Source organism: Carassius gibelio, chromosome B19 (assembly GCF_023724105.1).
Source record: "Carassius gibelio isolate Cgi1373 ecotype wild population from Czech Republic chromosome B19, carGib1.2-hapl.c, whole genome shotgun sequence".
Taxonomy (NCBI): domain Eukaryota; kingdom Metazoa; phylum Chordata; class Actinopteri; order Cypriniformes; family Cyprinidae; genus Carassius; species Carassius gibelio.
In genome coordinates, this window is record NC_068414.1 from 14,442,332 (window position 1) to 14,463,246 (window position 20,915).

At 37.6% G+C, this 20,915-nt stretch overlaps 1 protein-coding gene across 1 annotated transcript in view; it reads right to left on the reverse strand.

The window, feature by feature from the left end:
- The window catches only part of LOC127978945 (glucocorticoid-induced transcript 1 protein), a 36,198-nt gene that overhangs the window by 8,863 nt on the left and 6,420 nt on the right, over positions 1-20,915 (reverse strand). The window contains exon 2 of the mRNA XM_052583968.1: positions 7,728-7,879. Within this exon, the coding sequence (XP_052439928.1) occupies positions 7,728-7,879 (152 nt within the window). The remainder of the gene's footprint in view (positions 1-7,727; positions 7,880-20,915) is intronic.

Below are 20,915 nucleotides of genomic sequence, written 5' to 3' on the forward strand. Positions count from 1 at the left end.
TTCATTTATTTGAGTAAAAATACAGTAAAAAGAGTAATATAGTGAAATATTTTTACAATTAAAAATATGCATTTTCTATTTGAATAGATTTTAAAATTGAATTTATTCATGTGATGCAAAGCCGAATTTCCAGCATCATTACTCCAGTCTTCAGAGTCACATGATGCAAACAGCTGCTTTATATTCTTTGTGTATTCTTTGATGAATTGAATAGTTTATCTGAAATAAAAATGAGAAATGCCCTTATGGTCACCTCAATTTCAAATATCCCTGCTGAATAAAAATATTAATAAAATAGTTTTGAATATTAGTACACCCCATTAACTTTTCTTTATGCATCAGGTTTACCTTTGGCGGTCCCACGGGAAAGTTTTGTCAGATTTAATTAACTTCAAGGGAAATCTTGGTCAGTAAACACTGACACACACTAATAAATCACATTCCTATGCATCCTCCTCCTGACCCACTGTTTCACACCAAGATCACTCACAAAGACTGCTTTGTCTCTGCAATAAACAGTGCCTTAATAACCGGTCATCTACATTCCTTCAAAAACAACTCTCTCAGTTACTACAGTAAAGTCTACCGGCTCACGAGCATGTGACGTTTACACCCAGGTATGAGATGTGTTTAGTCAGTCCAGCATGCAGCACACACACTGGGTAAATGTATAAGTGCACATGTGATTAGCAGCTTATTATTCAAAAGAGGTTTATACTAAAAATAAGCTGATGTCCACTATATTTTCCTGTTTTATTGTACATTTTGACTTTACAATTGAGTTTGAGCACAATGTGTTCATAAAGAGTAGCTATAAAGCTTTCTACTACTAGTTATAGATGGTTTAAGAGCTATCAGGCTTGAGTGATCAAACTACATTTCCCATCATTCTTTGCAGCATCATGAGAATAATCAACACATGTAGCATGTAGGCATCAAATACAAGGCTCATAGTTTTCGAGCACTAAATAGCTTCTTCGCCGCTGGTGAAAAAGTGAGAGAAATAGCTCAATGTGTTAATTTTATTCCAATCAAAGTAGTTTTACATGAACATAATGCAGTTGTGACTTCCAAAGTCATAAAGCGGGATCATTAGTGGAATTAATAATAATCAATAAGAAATGTTTCTTTAGCAGAAAATGAATGCTGTTTTGTGTCAGATAAAACATAAAATACATATAAAAAAGAATATTGAGATAAAATAGAAATATAATAAAATAGAACTAATAAAAACATTAAAAGAACAATAAAAATAAGTACGAGGAGTGTTGTTAAACAGCAAGACTTTGTTTGTGATCATTTGGAGGGTTTTTAGGGCTCCCTGTGGACCGATAGATGTGGTCAGAGTGTGTATGTGGACACTGTGAAAAACAGGAAATGTATTTTGTAGAGAGAGATGAAAATGACTGTAAGCACAGGCCTATCTGGCCTCTGTGGGACCACTGCTGTGGCTGTGGTGGATTGAGCCCCGCGTTCATCAGCTGAACAGACGTCAGGCTTCAAAGATCGACACTAGAAGAGCAGAGCCAACAGACAGAGCCTCTGAAAACCTCTCTTTTCTTTAAGCTCTTTTAGAAGGAATTTAAACACTGTGTCTTCACCAATGTTATTTTAGCATCACTGATAAACTAAAGTATATACATTTTTTCTAGATTTTGAATAAGATTTTATTTCTATATTTTATTTTTTAATTTAAATTTTAACTGTAGTTATTTTGTTGTGATTTTAAATTCTTCTTCTTTTTTTTTCTCTTTCTAATATATATATATATAAAGGAAAATCCTCCTATTAGCCATGGCACAAAAATGGTCTACTTAATACATGTTACTAATAACAAATAATATGTGATTTTGAACAATATTTACATTTTTTTGAAATTCATTTTAATTACATAGGCTACGGTTAAATTTAATTATATACTTATATTATGCATTATTATATGCTTTGTAAATTATGCAAAATTACAGCATTTAAATGGAAGAGTTCTCTTTACTTTGTCATACAGTGTCTCTCTCAGTGAATGGGAAACAGATTTTACACAGTTTAATAGTTTAGAATGAAATGGAAATTAAATTAAATAAAATTAATTGTGTAACCAAAATAATAATAATGCCCAGAAGAAAAAAAAAAAAAAAAACTAAATGTGTAATTTTTTTATTATAAACAAGCCTGAAATACACCGGGACTCTAATTTTGAAATGTTACTATTGCGAAAATATGCATTCTTACAAGCGTCTAAAACATATGATATAAAGGTCATAAAGTTTTTTAAAGATTGCCACAGGGACTAATTTGAAAGTACTTTTTTGTTCTTTGTGAAGTTTGACAGCTCCTGGTCTGCAAAACAACAGTGTGAATATGCAACAAAATCTCTCCTTGTGTGTTTGCAATAGAAAGAAAGCCATTCGAGTTGGGAGTAGCATGGCAGTAGAGTAAGTGGCACAGTTTTCTTATTTGGGTGAAATATCCCTTTAAGAAAAAGTGTAGGGATGCAGGTTTCTGGTTACTCTGAGCACAGAACATCCCAAAGTCACCGCTGTTCACCTGATCTGACCGTGTTACTGCAGAGGAAAGCAGCACGAATCACTGTGACAAAGAGGACGAGGGGTTAAACCCAAGACACTGTTCAATAATGGAGTGGGAAAAAAATTCTGAATCCCAACAGAGCTGTCGCCCTAATCTATAGTCCTTTTGTGCAAGCATCAAACTTTAAAGACGAGCTAAAATGAGAGTCGTTTGTAGTTCTTTGACACCGGTGAAGAATAAAAGGTGAGACTTGAGACGGCCTGTCCTGGTAACACCCACGCTCTGGCAAGTGAACAAAATTATCCAACGTCTTTAAACCGACTGGTTATACAATGTATGTATAAAGAACTTATCGGAACCTTGCATGAAATTTCACACCAGGGAAATATAGTAAGCACAAACATACTTCAGTATCTTTCAGTATCTGTGTGTCAGTAAGCAGAGCGGAGCCGCAGAGAGTGTGTGGCCTCTGTTGCCACGCAGCAGTGAAAACAGGATGCTGTGGGTCATGTGACACGATACAACTCCTCCACTGCTCTCATGACCCACGAGACCAAATGGACCGCAGCAGCTGACCTCTGACCTGCATGTGTTAAAGGAGCCATGCTCTGCTCTTCTGCAGCTTTATAGTCCTCTTATAATCAACTCAAGAATTCTTGCACAAGAAACTTCCGGTTTGGCATTCTCATTTTCCACCACAAGAATGAAAGTCTATGCTTCTGTATCTTTATATTTCCAATGAGCTTTTAGTTTTACATTTTGCATTTTTTTATTTATTTTACCTTGTTTGAAACATTTGAAAATATTTATTTTTATTTTTGTTTCAGTTTTAGCACTTCAACTAATTTTCAGCTAATTGCCAAGATACCTTTTCTAATTTTCATTTGTTTTTGTTTTTTAGGTTTTTAAATAAAAAATGATTTTAATTTCAGCTTTAATTAAACTAACAGAAACAATTTTAATAGTTTTAGTGAACAAAAGCAACACTGATTCATCTTAAAGTCTTAAAGGAACAGTCCACCTAAAAAAACAAAAAAAATTCCATTTGCTGGAGCCACACTATTGGTTCACGTGGGTCATGTGACCGACCACAAAAGGACATGTACAAATGCAAACGCAAATTAAATTTAAGAGCTATAATGGGGAAAGTTTGTGAATAATTGCTTAATTTTCAGTCTGTTCCTCACACAAAGTGGTCATATGACTCTTACTATATACACTCTAAAAAATACACATTCCATTTTATATATATTTTTTCCAGTAATATCTTTAAAGAGCTTTTTTTTTTAGTTTTTTTCTTTGTGTGAAGAGTATTATTCCACTATAAAGAAACTTTTGTTCAATGACAAGGTAACATAAATTATTAAAAAAATAAATTCTGTTTAATAGTAGTTTTACAGTAATCAACACTTATTGTTGTACAGAACATGAAAGTTTTCTGCGTAAAACATTCTTTGGTTGTGTATAGAATATGACAATGTGTTTGGAACCACACGAAATTGAGGACACGGTGACGAAATCTTCATTTCTGGTCAACTATTCTTAAAAGCACAAATAAAGTTCATACATTAGGCTAATTCACACTGCACCATCACCCAAGACAGTTGACAGATTACAGCATGTCACTTCTCAGACATTTTAAGACTCAACAAACAGAAATTCAACATGCTTAATCGCCAAAAACAAACAAAGATCAACGGCAACAAATGTAGAGAGACCGCGTCTGTTGGCCGTTGGTCGTTGTCTGTCAGCGCGGTGTGGACGGGCCGATAGAACAAAGACATTCTGAACAGATGCATAGTGTAGGTGTCTTTCAAAAACTGGGGTAACAGTGGAGGCCGGCAAACACGGGGAACGACATTCCAGCGGGATCTCGTCTTTCTGAACGGTTAATATGACACTCGCTGCATGCTGGAGCACACAATAAGAGGCACGGCAGAGACATTACCTTTAGACACACTGCACTCCCGCAGGTGCCAAATCTCACCTTCAGTGTAGCAGCAGATGGTGGGTGGAACTGTGGGATTGTGGTGATTGTGTTTCGCCTGATACACCTGCTGACATTTGAGGATAAATCAGCACCTGACTGTACGCCAGGTGTGCGTGAGGTACAGCGTGCTCTCAGGAGGGACATGCCATAGTTGCTTTGTACCGAACACCTCAGACTGACTGAAAACGCTTGTCCTGCAATGACCTTAAACATGCGGCCAATATGGACTGGCTGATGCCCTGGGACCGGGGGTGATAAACGCTTGGGACAGCTGATGGCTTCGTCACACGGCCTGATCAGTCACAGTGTTTCTACATCATGCCAGATTGAACAATAAAACAATGTTAAACCCTTTAGGTACAAGACCACACGAACTATAACTAAATCTGGTACTTTTGTGTCTTATCTTTTCTTTTGTCTGAAAACCACAGACAACACGCAAATACCGAACTGAGTTTTCCTTCATGTGCGTTCTTATGCTTGAATAGACAAATATACACAAAATGATGTCAAAATACCCACCTTGGGGAGTATTTCTCATAAACACAATGTCAATTTTGTCTTATACTTTTTACGTATACTTTTGAGAATGAAAACATGGTAAGTAGCATATTTTGTTACTTTTTTTTATGGAATAACACAATATTGCAATACATTACCTTTTAAAAATAACTGTGTATCAGTATATTAGATCTATGCAGTAGCTCTTAAAGTGACAGCAGCCTAATACACCTGCCGCTGTCTGTCCTTCATATCGATCAAACAACAAAAAGACAAAAAAATAGAAAGAGAAACATTCTCACTGCTATTGACTAAATGACTTTTTAATAAGGATAATATCCATGTAATTCATATTCATTGTGGTGTTTCTACTGATTGATTTCTGCAATTCAGCAGTGGGTGAAATACCAGAGCCCATGTGTAAGTTTATTAAAGTAATGGTTACCAGTCTGTGGTTAATGGTTTATTTAGTGCCAATAAATGTTTCATGCCAAATGCTAAAGGTAACTACAGTTTACAACTCTATACTGCTTTGAAAGTTCCCACACCTTTATACCAATGAAGGATTTTAAAATAAATGACATACAATATGAACATTACTTTGAAATATTATCGTTTGGTATTAAAAAACACTGTTAGGATTTGCTAAAGACATGCAGTGAAAAAATAGCATTGAAAAGATGTGGACTAAGTTATTTTTGTGGCTGATCTTATTGCATGTGTAGGAGATTCGCCATTAAAATCAAAATGTATGAGAGAAGAATATTTCAATAAATCATGCAGCGTGATTAAAGTTTATATGAGTTTACTGATTTATTGGTATTTGCACTATTATTTAATGACAAAAAAGCATGAATTAGGGCTGGACGATTATGGGCTAAAATCAAAACCTTGATTAATTGAATATTTTACATCGATTACGATTAATAAATGATTATTTTGTTTCTATTTTTTATTTTTTTTGCCCTCATAGTTCACTGACAAGGTTTGTACTATAAATATGATTGACTATTAAAAGGTGAGATTTTTTAAATATATTTATATATATATTTTTATATTTCTGACATCATAGCTCACTATCAGCAGTTATTTTATCTATGTTCGTAACATTTCTTACAGATTATTTCTCGGTGTAAGAGATAAATAGAGATCAGATAAAGATAAATTAGCACAGTACCAGTACGAGTGATTGCGTGTGTGAATTAGTCATACCGTCTCTGTATTATTGTGAAGCTGTGGGTTGTAAATAGCCTAGTTCCTTCAAAAGTAGAAAAACATGTTATAATAAGTTTTGAGATTCTAAGCTACTTTAGTAATAAATCACAGGACAGCGCTGACAACTAGTTTCTGCGTTCCTCTGTGCGCGCGATCTTCACAGCTGTTAATATGAGTGTTCTTGCCACAATGCCGCTGTGAGAACATGGGAGCTGGATATATTAATAATACACATCTGATCATCTAATCACTTGAATTTTCAAACCATAAAACAAATACAACTGACAAAGTGTAGTGAAGACGCAAGGCTCACCTCAGTGTTGTGCTTTTATGCCACTGACTGGACGGGGCAGAGTCATGTGGCTACCAGTGTTCCCAACTTCTTTCAGTGGAAAGTAGCTAAACCCCGCCAGAAAAGTCGCCAATTAACACATTCATGACATAAGTGCGTTGTGTGTATTGCCTCCCTATGCTCACATACTGTATTTTAATTCAGCTAAATTCTCAATAAAACTTATTGACATATTTACATTTTTCTTTTGTCAGACAACGGAATTAATATTATAATGACTGAAAAATAATATGATTAATTCAATGGTTGTGCCGTGACTGATGTCAGCTATACTTGCATGTAAAATAGAGGTAGAAGCGACCGAATATCTTTTTTTTTTTTTTTTTTACTGAAAGTGCTGCTCCTCTGGGTATGGTAGTATGTTTTAAGGGGGAAGTATTAGACAGGATTTAAAAAAAAAACTAAATAACCGACATGGGAAAATTAAGTCGGTTGGAGGTTCTGAATTTCAGTTTCGATTACTTTTTGATAAATCGTCCAGCCCTAGCATGAATTAACCCATTTTGTGATTGATGTCCGTAGTAAAAAAAAAAATACTAAAATGTATTTGAAATTCATTTATTTTATACCAAGTATGCTACAAATACATTTACATGTTTATGTAATTTATACAAATACCATTTAACTGTACTTTTAGTATACTAAACTGGTAAACTTAAAAGTCTGCTAAATTAGAACAACTTATTTTGTACTTAATGCACTTTTATTGTGCAGAAGTCTCACTAAAGATGAAAAGAAGTATATTTGATTGTGCTAAAGAGGAACTAATGCAAGCATACTTTAGGTACACTTTAAATATCTTGCATTATTCAAAGATCAAACAATCCTAATCAATTGTGACATTAAAACATTCTAGGCTTGTTCAGTGTGCATTGTTTATTTTAATTTAATTCATTTACTACAAGGGGTGGATGCAATAGTTGTACTAATTTTTACTGCTCTTGGTAGATTATGATGGTCATAATTGAAATAATAAGTCTGTAGATCAGTAGATCACTGGAATCAGTTACACAGCATACGCAAAAAACCCAGAAGAATTATGGAGCTATAAATGTTGTCAAGCTAACGTTTGCAAACACACCTGAACACATAGGCTTTGAAGCCAGAGGGTAGATTTTGAGCATAGAGGGTGACAGTACCTACCTGTGTGGACTTGTCTTTCATGCACGAGGGGCTGTGTAGGTGGGATTCACGTGGCCACTGCCCTATCAGATAGGGCCCGGTGATAGCACCCAGAGAGGAAGTCCGTCTAATAGCACCAGTGCTCCGCACCTGTTGTGACTTTGACCTCTCAACTGCCACAAGAAACAAACAGAAAGAGAAACAGATGGGTGATGAGCAGATGGACTGGGGTTGTGGCAGCACTAAAGTTATTTCCCCATAAAATACTGAAATGTGATTTTCATGCGTATCACGTCAGTAAAGGCGCTCATGTGATTAGAAGTATATCTCATATCTCTATATTTTTTCAAAACAAATCCTGCCCACATCCAAGGATTGCCTTGGTAAAATTCACATTTTAGGGGCTAAACATTATGTTATTTGTATTGGGGTCGCTTCGACCCGCAGACATGAAAAACAAACACAGACTTGGCAACATTGGTTGGCCTTTAATACACAGAGCCGTAGTTCACAGAAAATCCACACAAAATTGATTCTAAAATTGGAGGCGAGTCGATTTTGAAAGCGATTTTGTGTAGCTTGTCGGTGGACTATGGCTTTGTGTAGTAAATGCCGCTCCACCTGAACAAGTGTTGCCAAGTCTGCGGTTGTTTTTCATGTCCCTGGGTTGAAGCGACCCCAATACCAATAACGTGATGTTTAGCCCCTAAAATGCTAATTTTACCAGGGCAACCCTGCCAAAAAAATTTTGGTCACACTTTATTTTAGGGTCCAATTCTCACTATTAACTAACGATTAACTATGACTTTTGCCTCAATTAACCCCTTATTTGCTGCTTATTAGTAGTTTATAAGGTAGTTGTTAAGTTTAGGGTATTGGGTAGGATTATGGATGTCATGCATTATATGTACTTTATAAGCACTAATAAACAGCCAATATGTTAATAATAGACATGCTAATAAGCAACTAGTTATTAGTGTGAATTGGACCCTATACTAAAGTGTTACCAAAATTTTATTGGGGAACCTCCTGGAAACGCGATTGGGCTAGTTTTGGAGTAGTTTTTAGAAGCAAGTAGGCAGGATTTGTTTTGAAAACCTAGCAACCCTGATCTGAACGCACATGCTGGAGATATACTTCTAATTACAGGAGTGTCTTTACTGATGAGATGCGCATGAAAATCGCATTTGATTTTTTGCACAGCCCCACCCCCTGCCCTGCACATTTTGTATGTTTCCATAATCCGACATACACAATTTAGTTCTTGCAGTCTCTACTAATGAGCAGATGAGTGGAATCAGTTGTGCAGGGCATACAAAAAATGCAGGGCAGGGGGGCCACCAGGACAGGTTTTGGTTTGATCTTGAGGCAGAGTTGTGGATTATGAGGAGATCTATCAAATGATATACATATTGTGTGGATGTGTGAAACACCTTGTGATTACAGAGCCATAAAACTCGCTAGCACCAATTAGTGGACGATTTAGGGCCATGAGTTGAACATGCCCACTGAGTTTCGTTCCTATCGACCTCCGTTTACCTTGTTTAATAGGTGCTCAAGTTTCTATTGCTGTTTTTTTAGATAAGCAAATGTCCTCATAGACACGTGTTCCTCATTGGACAAACACACTTTTTTTTATTTTTTTATAATTGATATTCACTGTCCAGAGAATATTTCTGCAGTGGCTTGGTTCCGATCGGACAAAAAACCTAGGACTAGTTTGCAAAAGTAGGTTTTGGACATAAATTTTGCGCAAAAAAACAGACTTTGTAGAGAAATCCAATTCATAAACTTTAGTGACTATATAACATTGCTTCGATTGTGCAAGTGATAATTGTGTCTCACAGTAAGTTTTCAAATTACTTTAGGAGTTATTTAATGAAGACATTTGAATTGTACCTCATCTTTAGTAGCGGTGCAACGGATTACAAAACTCACAGTTCGAATCATATTACGGATTTTGAGTCACGGATATGATCATTTTTCGGATCAGCACAAAAAAAAAAAAAAAAAATAAACCTGGGAAGTGGTGTCCCTGTGATGCACTGGGCATTTTCACCAACTGAGGAGTTCCCATACCAGACTGTGATACAACTGGTCAGGATATTCTTGATCGCACACTGGTAGAAGTTCACCAGGATGGCTTTAGTGTCCTAAAGAAGAAGAGGCGGTGGTGGGCCTTCTTGACCAGGCTGGAGGTGTTTGTGGTCCAGAACAGGTCCTCCGAGATGGTGGTTCCCAGGAACTTGAAGCAGGAGACACATTCAACAACCATTCAACACCAGTTGCTCGGGTGAGGGACAGGTTGAAAATGTCAGTGAAGAACCCTGTAAGCTGCTCTGCACATGCCCTAAGCACACGTCCAGGAATGCCGTCGGGGGCCAGCAGCTAGCGGTCTGCTGAGAGTGTGATCTTGGTGGCCGTCTCTTTGCGGTCACTGTTGAAGTGAGAATAAAAGTAATTTAGCTTGTTAAGGAAGGAGATGCCTGTGAACGTTGGAGTGGAGTTGCTTGGCTTGTAGTCACTGATGACCTGGATGCCCTGCCGCATGCGTAGGGGGTTAGAGTTTGAAAAGTGTTCCTATGCCTTTAGCTTGTAGCATTACTTGGTCTTTTTGATGTCCCTCCTCGGGTTAGCCCTGGATTTGCTGTAGGCCTGAGCATCATCTGATCTGAAGGCAGTGTTGCGGTCTTTCAGCAGGAGTCGCACCTCCTTGTTCATCCATGGATTCTGATTAGGGTATGCGGAGATCTGTTTCTTTGTTGTAACACTGTCAATGGTGGTGTTGATGTAATCCAGTACAGAGGATGTAATGATATCAATGTCTGTGTGAGAGCCACAGGCAGCCTGAGAAGCAAACATACTCCAGTCCGTGTATTGAAACCTGTCCTGAACTTAAGAGTCTGCTCCAGTTGGCGGAACTTGGATGGTCCTCAGGTGATCAGACTGTTCCAGGTGGGGGAGGGGGGTGTCGCGATGTAAGCTATATTAATGTTTGTGTAAACATGATCCAAAGTTTTGTCTCCTCTAGTGTGGAATGTAGGGAGCACTGTCTCTAAGTTGGAGTGATTTAAATCACCTGGGACAATAAAAGCATTCTCCGGGTGAGCAGTCTGTCATTTACTAATGGCCGCATGCAGTTCGTTTATAGAAAGCTTGGCATTAGCATCTGGTGGAATATAGGCTGCAGTTATAATGGTGGAAGTGAACAGATAAAAAGGTCTACACTTAATCATGAGATACTCCAGGTTAGCTAAGCAGTGTCTCCCATGTGATTATATCATTTGTGATTTTTTTTGTGTAGCTTGTCAGAGAACTACGGCTCTGTGTGCTAAATGCTGCTCCATCTGAAAGCAGATGATGGAGATTTAATACTAATCACAGAACTGGCTTTACTGTTGAGATGTGCATAACAATTGCATTCGATTAATCACGCAGCCCTAATTTCACCTGCACCATACAGAGACATACACACTAGGGCTGAAACGATTCCTCGAGTAACTCTATTACAAAAAATTGAGGCAAATTCCTCTGCCTCGAAGCCTCTTTTAATTTATTTTAAATCTTACGTCAGGTTCTTTCGCAATTATTTTTTTTAATGTGACACAACGCGTTGACGTCACCCAGAAAGCGGAAGGAGACACAAGCGCTGCGTCTGACATGGCATACTGCAAGGAATCAGCAGTGTTTTGATATGAGGGCACGGGCAAACGTAAAGAGAATGTTGTGCCGTGTGTCCATTGCAAGATAGAGCTGGTATACCTCAACTAGGGCCCTATGATTTCCGCGATACAGAAAATGCGGAGGGAATCGCGGAATCCAGTCATAAAAACGGAATTTACAGTTTAACGCGGAATGGCACGGAATTTGCCAAATTTTGAATTAATTAATCAAAAATAGGTCATTGCACTTACATCAAATCATGATATGAACTAATATTTGTAAATTTAATCTGGAACAGTCTATTTAAATATGAATCCTGCATGTTCGCCGTGTCTCTGTTAATGAATGGAGCAGAAGCGCGACTTCCTTTGTCACACTCTGAAGCGTGTGTGACGCTCGTGGTGATTTCAGTGTCTGCTGTCTCACTAAATAAGGATGTGAACACATGAACAACATCTCCAGAACTGCTCTGACAGTCACTTCATGAGCATTTGACTGTTTGATTTGAGTAAAACTAGCGTCACATCACATACACATAGGGCTGGGTATTGTTTAAAATGTTAAAATATTTTTTACATTTCGATACCGGTTCCTAACGATACTTTTTCGATACCATATGTTTTAAAATCCATTTCAACATCAACACAAATACATTAAACACAAACCTTTTATTTTTCACCTTAATTAAAACAAATTCTGGTAACACTTCACACTCAGGATAACATTATTAATACAACTGGTTGTGCTTTTTGGATAGGGGTGCGCCATTCAGGGGCGGACTGGGACCAAAAAGTGGCCCTGGACTCCCTGGCCCACAGCAGCCCACCACATCATAACGCAAATGCCCCTGTTTTGATGTCATTTATTAAATTAATATTTGAGTAAACAGTTTGGGGATTTTAACCAATGGGGCAACAGATCCTCCATTGAAAAGAAAAAGACAAAAAAAAGAACAGCAGCTGTTTGTTTAGCGACTCCTAGTGAGCGATACATGCTCATCAAGACACAAACATTCTTCGAGAACTCACACTTTGCATTCAGTTAGCAGATCCATACGAATCATGCATGAAATAGAAGTTTATAAACTCAAACGATAGCTTTATGTGCTTTACAGATGAACTTGAAGTCTTTATTCATTCGAGATGTTCAATAATAGATTATCTTTGGCTCGGTAATACAAGTTCATGATCCGATTAGTGAACCAATGATTCTTTTGAGTAAATCTTTTAAAATAATTATTTATTTTGTTTAACGAAAACAGTGTGGTGATTCCTAACTTGATTTGCGTTGTTCACTCGCTTGAAGAGGTGAAACGGATCGTAGTTGATCGTTTGCACTTGTTTCTAAATCTTGCTGATTCAAGTGTTTTAAACAATTTGCGCGTGTTCGGAGCTTGCGCTCACTCAAAGCACGCACTGTGAGCAGCATTTCAGACAATGCGCGTACAGAGAATTAATTCATCTTTCGCGTATCGTAACTTCTGAATGAACACATACACACACACAATTATATCAAAATAATTGTTTCTGCAAGTATTCTCGTAAACACAGTCAGTTATGTTTTAAGTGAACGTATACAGTGGCCTGCTGCTCAGAGAAATTCTCTGTACCGGATAAATCTGTCTCTCTCTCTCCTTTATTTAGACAACGTGAAAGGAGTAGACCAAACTAAACAGGGAGGGAGGGAAAAACACTCATCCAAACACATGCTTCATTAAATTGGTGGTATTGCCGGCTTTGGTTGCAATACTCTTTTCGCATATGTTGCACTTTGCAGACTCGGCATCCACTTTTATAAGGTGTAGCCACACTTTAGACCTCTTTGGCATTTTAAAACTGAAACGTTTCGAGAAAAACCAACTACACTTGTGTTGTGTGACTGCGAGTATCTATCTTCAGAAATCCTCCCCGTCACGTCACGTGGTGGTGGACAGCCAATCACGGCGAATTTAGGTCCTTACATGCACGTATGCTACAAGCTCACACAGACACAGCCGCTTGGCACAAAACAAAACAAACAAAAAAAAAAAAAAAATAAAAATAAATAAAAAAACCGCCGCTTGGCTTTTGGACCCCAAAATTTGGCACCGAAAGATAAATAATTTTTCGATACTCATAGTATCGAAGTTTTTCGTTCGATACCATAAATGCATCGAAGTTCGGTACCCAGCCCTACATACACAGAACTGTAAAGGTACATCAAGACGTCAAAATAAAAGTCCAGTTAAAGACTATTGTTCAGCAGAATGTACATATCCTACTACTAAAAAAAAATGATGTTTAATTTTTTCATTTTTTTTATGTTTAATCACACAACATTTCTTCCATGTTTTATTTTTAATAGTAAATCCTCTTTGTTTACCAAAAAGTTAATTCATCTGTCAACTAGGGCTGCAACTAACGATTATTTTGATAATCGATTAATCTGTCGATTATTTTTACGATTAATCGATTAATCGGTTTATGTACTTATATTTTAGTTTTTTTCCATTTTTTCCCCAAGTAAATTATTAATAAAGGGTCTTTATCATTCAGCATAGATTTTTAAGAGAGTTTAACCATTTTGCATTGTCATATCCTCATCAAAAATATACCTGGAGTTGTTTTATTATGTTAGTAATCCTTTGTAGAACTCTTCTGCAATCAAAACACTGACCCATACTCTAGCAAAATTCACAAGGAGATTTCAAATATTGTTTTCACCATGGCAGTCCTTAGAGCTCCTAAAGTAGTTTAACATCCCAAACAAAGCTTAAGGAATCTTTGAGAACAAATTTTCACGAAGTATAAGGATAAAACAGAATAAAATTGCAGTGCATTGTATTTTATTATTTACTGGGAAAAAGCTTTATAGCTTATGCTGTGAAATTGTAAACAATCCTTCGAAAAAAAAGTGCCAATGGCATGAAACCTGAATGGAACTCACAATTTAAAGTAAAATCCATCAGAAGGTTGTCCAGAAAAAAAAATTGGGACACACAAAAAACCTGCTGTGTGAAAAAGAGCAGTGAATACTTAGAAAAGAAGTGCATTTTAAATATACTCAAACATTTACCTCTCATTCAGTCATAATTAGGCTGCAAGTCTGAATTATGAACTGGTAAAGGACAAACTGATCACATAACATGTTTGTAAAGCTTTAAATGTTAACTGTTAAAAAGCAATGTTATCAGCTTTTACGACTAAACATTTGCAAACAACCTTGTACTGGAGAATCTGCACAAATAAAATTCTTAGGGGCCGTTCACATATCGCACCTAAAAACGCGTGGAAAACGCTAGTCGCGCCGCTTTCTCCTTCTTTCCAAAGCGCTCGGGCAGAAGCGCCCCTGAGGTGTCTGCCTTTGCTAAGCAACCATGACGTGCTCTCTCCATGACGTGCCCTCTCCATGAAGACCCGGAAATTTCAGCAAAGGATAAATGGATGCGGTGTGGACGCGCCTGGAAAAACGGGCGCATCGCACCGCGTGCGTGTCGCTACCGCGTCGCTTCCATTATGAGAGTGCATACTGCGCGCCTACATAGGAAATAACGAACTTGAGCACACAAAAGACACGATATGTGAACGGCCCCTTAAACAGTTCAGTAGTGTAGAGTTTACAGGTTACTCTTCATTTTGAAGGCTCAAAGTAAAGTACTCCCACTTCCCGCTGAATGCTGCAGAGACGCTGTTCGGGAAGCACGTGACATAAAACGAGGCCAGCTATTGGCTATTCGCTACTTCACCTGCTGTACTGGCTGAGTAAAACCTCCGGTGGCTCATTACTGCCACACTTTGGTCACCGCAGATTTGAAATATACACGAAATGAGCCGCTTATGGCAAATAAAATTTATTTAACGACGAATCGATTACTAAATTAGTTGACAACTATTTTAATAATCGATTTTAATCGATTAAATCGATTTTAATCGATTAAATCGATTCGTTGTTTCAGCTCTACTGTCAACTTCATTGTCATTGTGCACAGTAAAAGTACAGACAGAGAAACAATGGGTAATAATTAAATGTTTATTTTTGATGTATGTATGCATTGCATTCTATGCATTTTTTTTTCTAAAAAAGGAAACTTAGTTGTTGTCCCTCAGCCCACAAAGATGGAGGAATAAGATGAATTGGGTCAAGGGCATGCAAACTTATCTAATCATTGACAGCCAGAGCGTGACACTTGCCTACAACAGAGATGACAATATTTACACATCTCTATGGCACTATGAATACATCAGATCCATGGATCCCCTTTATGGCTTTCAGAAGACAAACTCAGGTATGTGTACACAAGGCAGCTGCAGGCAAACTGCTAGTTTTTTATGAAAAGTAAGGACTTAGAAAGTAAAAGCAACGGCCCGGTGTTAAGTTCAAGAGGAATGTAGAAGTTTTAAGCCCTCCTGAAAAAATATATATTAAAATTCACCAATACACATATTAGTTGACATTTCTAACAGTGGTTAAATGACTAGCTGACCATCAAGATCAATCTCCATCAACCCCATCAAAAACTTGACTATTTACATGCTGGACCACCATCTAGACTAACACCAACCAGCATAATCCAGCCTGGACAAGCATGACCAACTGGTGAATTGTCCTTTGAGGTGAAGTGAAGTGACATTCAGCCAAGTATGGTGACCCATACTCAGAATTTGTGCTCTGCATTTAACCCACCCGGAGCAGTGGGCAGCCATTTATGCTGCGGTGCCCGGGGAGCAGTTGGGGGTTCGATGCCTTGCTCAAGGGCACCTAAGTCGTGGTATTGAAGGTGGAGAGAGAACTGTACATGCACTACCCCCACCCACAATTCCGTCCGGCCCGAGACTAGAACCCACAACCCTTCGATTGGGAGTCCAACCCTCTAACCATTAGGCCACGACTTCCCCACATGAGCTGTTGAGCTGTTGACCTGCAACTTCTAGTCCTGTGAATCATATCAAAAAGCAATAACCATGTAACTGACTAGTCAGTCACCCGGTTTCATTCCCATCAAACATATTCACTACTGAAATATGGAATTTGGATGGTTAACAGTATGGCAGTACTGGCCAAACAGTTAGACTGACTAAACAAAACAGGCTGAAACAGCATGGGGATTTAGGTTTAATTAAATCCATCTGGTTAACTTTGCATCCTTGTCCTGTTAGCAAGTTCTAGTTTGGTGAATCATCTTGAATTTCATCATGCTTCTTTGCTTCAGTCTAACCCCACTACCAGTAAACTCCCTATCAACCAAGTAGTTGGCTGCTCGATGACTAGTTGGCTGTCCAATCAGTAGGTCATCCCATCTCAAAAGATGAAAAGAACATTTGGCTTTTTATCTGTTTCTATAAAACCAACACTGATAAACTAGTCAGTTGTTGGAGGAATAGTTGGCCAGCTTGTCCCAAACTAGCAAATTTTGGCTGATCAAGCTGACTAACAGGAATAACCTAGAGTAGGAAGGATATTCAGGATAAATCCAGAACATCAGTTACGATCTGCATTCTTGACCTGTTGACCAGCAACTTCCAGTCTGGGCCTTTTAAAAGAGCAATTTAGCATCTTATATCATGCTTATGTGCATCTATGCAACCTCTGCCCACACGCTAAAAATGACTTTTGACCAAAGTATGTTAAAGAGTGAACTCAGTACATTAAATGTGTGATTACACTGTGACCCAAGCGACTGCTTATTTTACAGCTACAGTGTCGGTTCACACAATAGGCTGTTTTAAGCCAGATGACACCTCACTTAGTTGCAGGTTGCCAAAAGCTGTTCACACCTCCCTCAATTATATTATCATCGCCCATGTGTTTGCATGGTGTGAAGCCCACATCAGACGAGCAAAGCAAGCATCAAGTGAAACCAACAGTAATAAAGAAACTGAGAGGAGAATAAAGGAGACAAAAGATCCAAGTTAGCTGATGAGTAAATGTCAGACCATGTGTTCTCCAATCTACGGTGTAAATAATTAGATACAAGGTACTAAGCTGGATACACAGAATGAGATTATGACTAAAAGACAAATGCGTATATGAGGAACGCTGTGGACACAGAGAATGTCCTGTTGCTATGGTGATAAACGGAGTCATTCGGAGCAAAGCTAATGGATTACAGTCCATTCCAGAAGAACATATTTAGACTTGGCCCTTATCTCACTCTGTGCTTTTTAGGAAGTACCTAACTAGAGACTGAGTCACTGGAAAATGTAGGTTAACTCCTTAAGAGGTCCTGTCGAGCTACAAAATAAAGGGACTTCTACAGCAAACTGAATATGTTTAGTAACTTTAAAACCGGTAACTGTCACAAAGTGCATTGTTATAAAGAAGACGTTCATTCAGAAAATCATATGACAAGGCCTTTTAACTTCTTCCAGTAGTAACTCATAAATATGATTTTAGACCTGGAGTTCATGTTATGAATTGAGCTGATTTTCATGACATGCATTCATTTAAAGGTACATTAAAGGACATTTTAGGTTATCATTGGTTAAAGAAATATTAACCTAACAAACAAGAATGCATTGACAATTATGCACTTACAATAGAAGAAATGCTTAGCTTTTATACAAATATTGCTCAAAATTATTTTTTGACAGGGCTTAAAATGTATTTAACTAAGATTATAAAATGTAATAATGTTTATTACTGCTATTAATGTACAGTACTATAAAGTGTTATCAGTCATCTTAGTACTGAATACTTCTGAAAAGAGGAAATCTCTCTCTGTTCAGATGTGATGTGATAGGAAAATCTACAAAGAGGGAGTGAGTGACAGATAGCAGGTTAAGTAAGTTGTAAAACAAGCTTATGCTGAGTTACTGCATCAACATTTGGCTCCGACATCTGGACTCAGGCCAGACATAGCAGTGAATTCACAAGATCTGTTATAGATCTAAAAACAGCCTCACTGCAGACTGTTAACAGAGGGTTTGGTCCGTAAAAAGCATTAAACATTTTAATTATAAAGTTTAAATGACAAAATAATACTGTAATTTCAAATGATTTTCAGTAATGTTCAAAATGGTATGACATCAAATGTATTGATTACTTTAACCTGACCAGCTAAACTAAACTACTAGAAGTTGCTACAACAAACAAAATGCTTATTGAAACAGGAAGTTGGGGTGAGATCTTTTTTTTTCTTTTAAGCCTTTGGTTTATGCCGAAAAACATGGCTTGCTAGTACTTACTGTACAAAGATGCTGAATTTGACACTTTTAATTATTTTCAATGTGCAGTTTCTAAGAACGTTCAGGATCATTTTTTAGGGATAGTTGATCTGTCATCATTTACTCACCCTTATGTGTTTATTTCTCAGTAGATTTTATATTGGTGCATGGCCCTCAACAACCTAAAAAGGCTAATTCTTCTACACATTAGCTTTGTGTTATATTGTCACAGCTTCCACCTGTAATTACTGTTAAAAACTGTTTTTAAACCAAACTGTGCAATGCATTAGAAATGCACACTATAAAGCCTAAAACCTAAAGCAGTAAGACTGGAGTGGCCCTCAGCATTAATTCACTAAAACAAATGCTTATTCTTATCCTACTCTAGCTATGCTTATTTGCACGTGAAGCTGGTATTGTGGCCGAGGCTGACTTGGTGTGTGGTTTGCCTTGCCCAAATGTTGCTCGGTGAGTGTGGAAGGCATTTGCTCATGGAGGCCTGGCACTGGACTGCTTCCTCTCGGCCTGTTTTACAGTTTCCTGAGAGCAGATGGAAAGAAGCAGGGCAGGTTTATGCCAAGAAGTGTTTCAGGAGTGCATACTGACACCCCCACAGCAGGACAGGGCTGACAGATTGAGAGATGGAAAGAGAAATATCTTCACGTCATCTTTCCCTCTGACTGCTTTAGAGCTGCAGCTAACTGACCGTTTTCAAACCAATTAATCTATTATTTCTTTGATTAATCAATGAAACAGTTTCTTTATTATTATTCTTATATTCATAGCAACTGCACCAAATTGCATATTCTAGCTCAGTTTTTCTCTTTTTGAGTATGAGCTCCATATTCTCCTATATGAGCCTTAAAAACCTGATGTGTAAAATATGATACTCAACAAAAATCTTTTTTAAAAAGATATTTGAAATTATATTTTAAAAGTTTAATAAACTGTTCCATTAAAAAAAAATCTGATTATAATTTTATGTTTTACAGGGTTAAAATAAAGGGATGACACAGCACAAAGTATTTAATGTCGTTGATTATTGTGATTATGAATTATTATCACATTATCCATTAGCCGTGCGGTTTCTGAAAGCTGTGAGAGTGATAAACGGAGCGGCACAGTAAATGCCGTTAGTAAATGTGTAAGAGGTGACATTTAGTAAAATACTGTGCTTGCAAACCGAGAGAGAGCGTGTGTGGGTGGACGAATGCTGAAAGACCTTCTGTTGTTTTTCACACAATCACATTTTGACAAACATCATCTCAATACAGCCAGTTCGGCTCGGAGCTGTGAAGAAGGTCATATTAGACGAGGGACAGGTGGTTTAGCTCACTGCACGGTGGGGAAATAAAACAGAGCAATTGCGTCGATGCAGAATTGCAGCCTGCAGGTTCTGATGTCTTCACATGTCTGGAATTCTTTTATGGCATTAATATGACTTAATGGGAATTGATGATCGCTGCTCCTGGCATTGGCTCGTGATTGGGTTACTGTGGGTAAAGTGGGGTGAGCAACCTTTATTCAGCGGGATATAACGCCATTAGTCTGACAGCCAAGGAAAAGGAAGTGCAACACTGAATATGTTGAAGTTTAAAGCTTTCAGAGGTGAATACAGTCCATGTTGGGAGTCGATTTGCAAAACACAGACGCTATTGTACAACATCCATCAGCACAGTCAGAGTGCTGTTGGGCTGAGCGAAGCATTTCACGCAAGGAAACAAAAACGCAAGCGCGAGGCGGGGGGATATGCAAATGTGAACTTTTCCCCTCCAAACGCTCGAGTGTTTGTTCGCTGCTCTCAAACGAACTCACCCGCGCTCGTCACATTCTGAATCACAACAACATCATCACGGTATTCAGACCTCAGTCACTTTTGGACTCCACAAGTCTCAGATCATATATATAACTCAGTAGGAAACATTTAGGATTCTGCACTATTTCTTGGTCGGTCTAATAAGAAAATAGGTTGATCTTAAGTTGATCATCCAAACTTTGTACAGACTGTCAGATTTTATTCTTCCACAGAAGCTCGAGATGCTTGTTTGATCATCCCATATCATGCAGGAAAACACGAACATCAGGTTTTAAACAAAACTGCTCATTAAACTGTCATTAAAGCAAAAGTAAAAGACTTTTTAATCAACTTGTAATTCTGATAATATTATTTGTATCTAAAAAGGTATTTTAAATGTCAAATTTATCAATTTAATTGCAAATGATCACTTATTTTCCATAACCAAAAATTATTCATACACCAGGTACAATTATATAATTATATAATTACCAGATTATATTATATATATATATATATATATATATATATATATATATATTTTTTTTTTTTTTTTTACTAGTGATTGCTAGTGAATACATTTCGGTTTGACTGTATATTATACATATT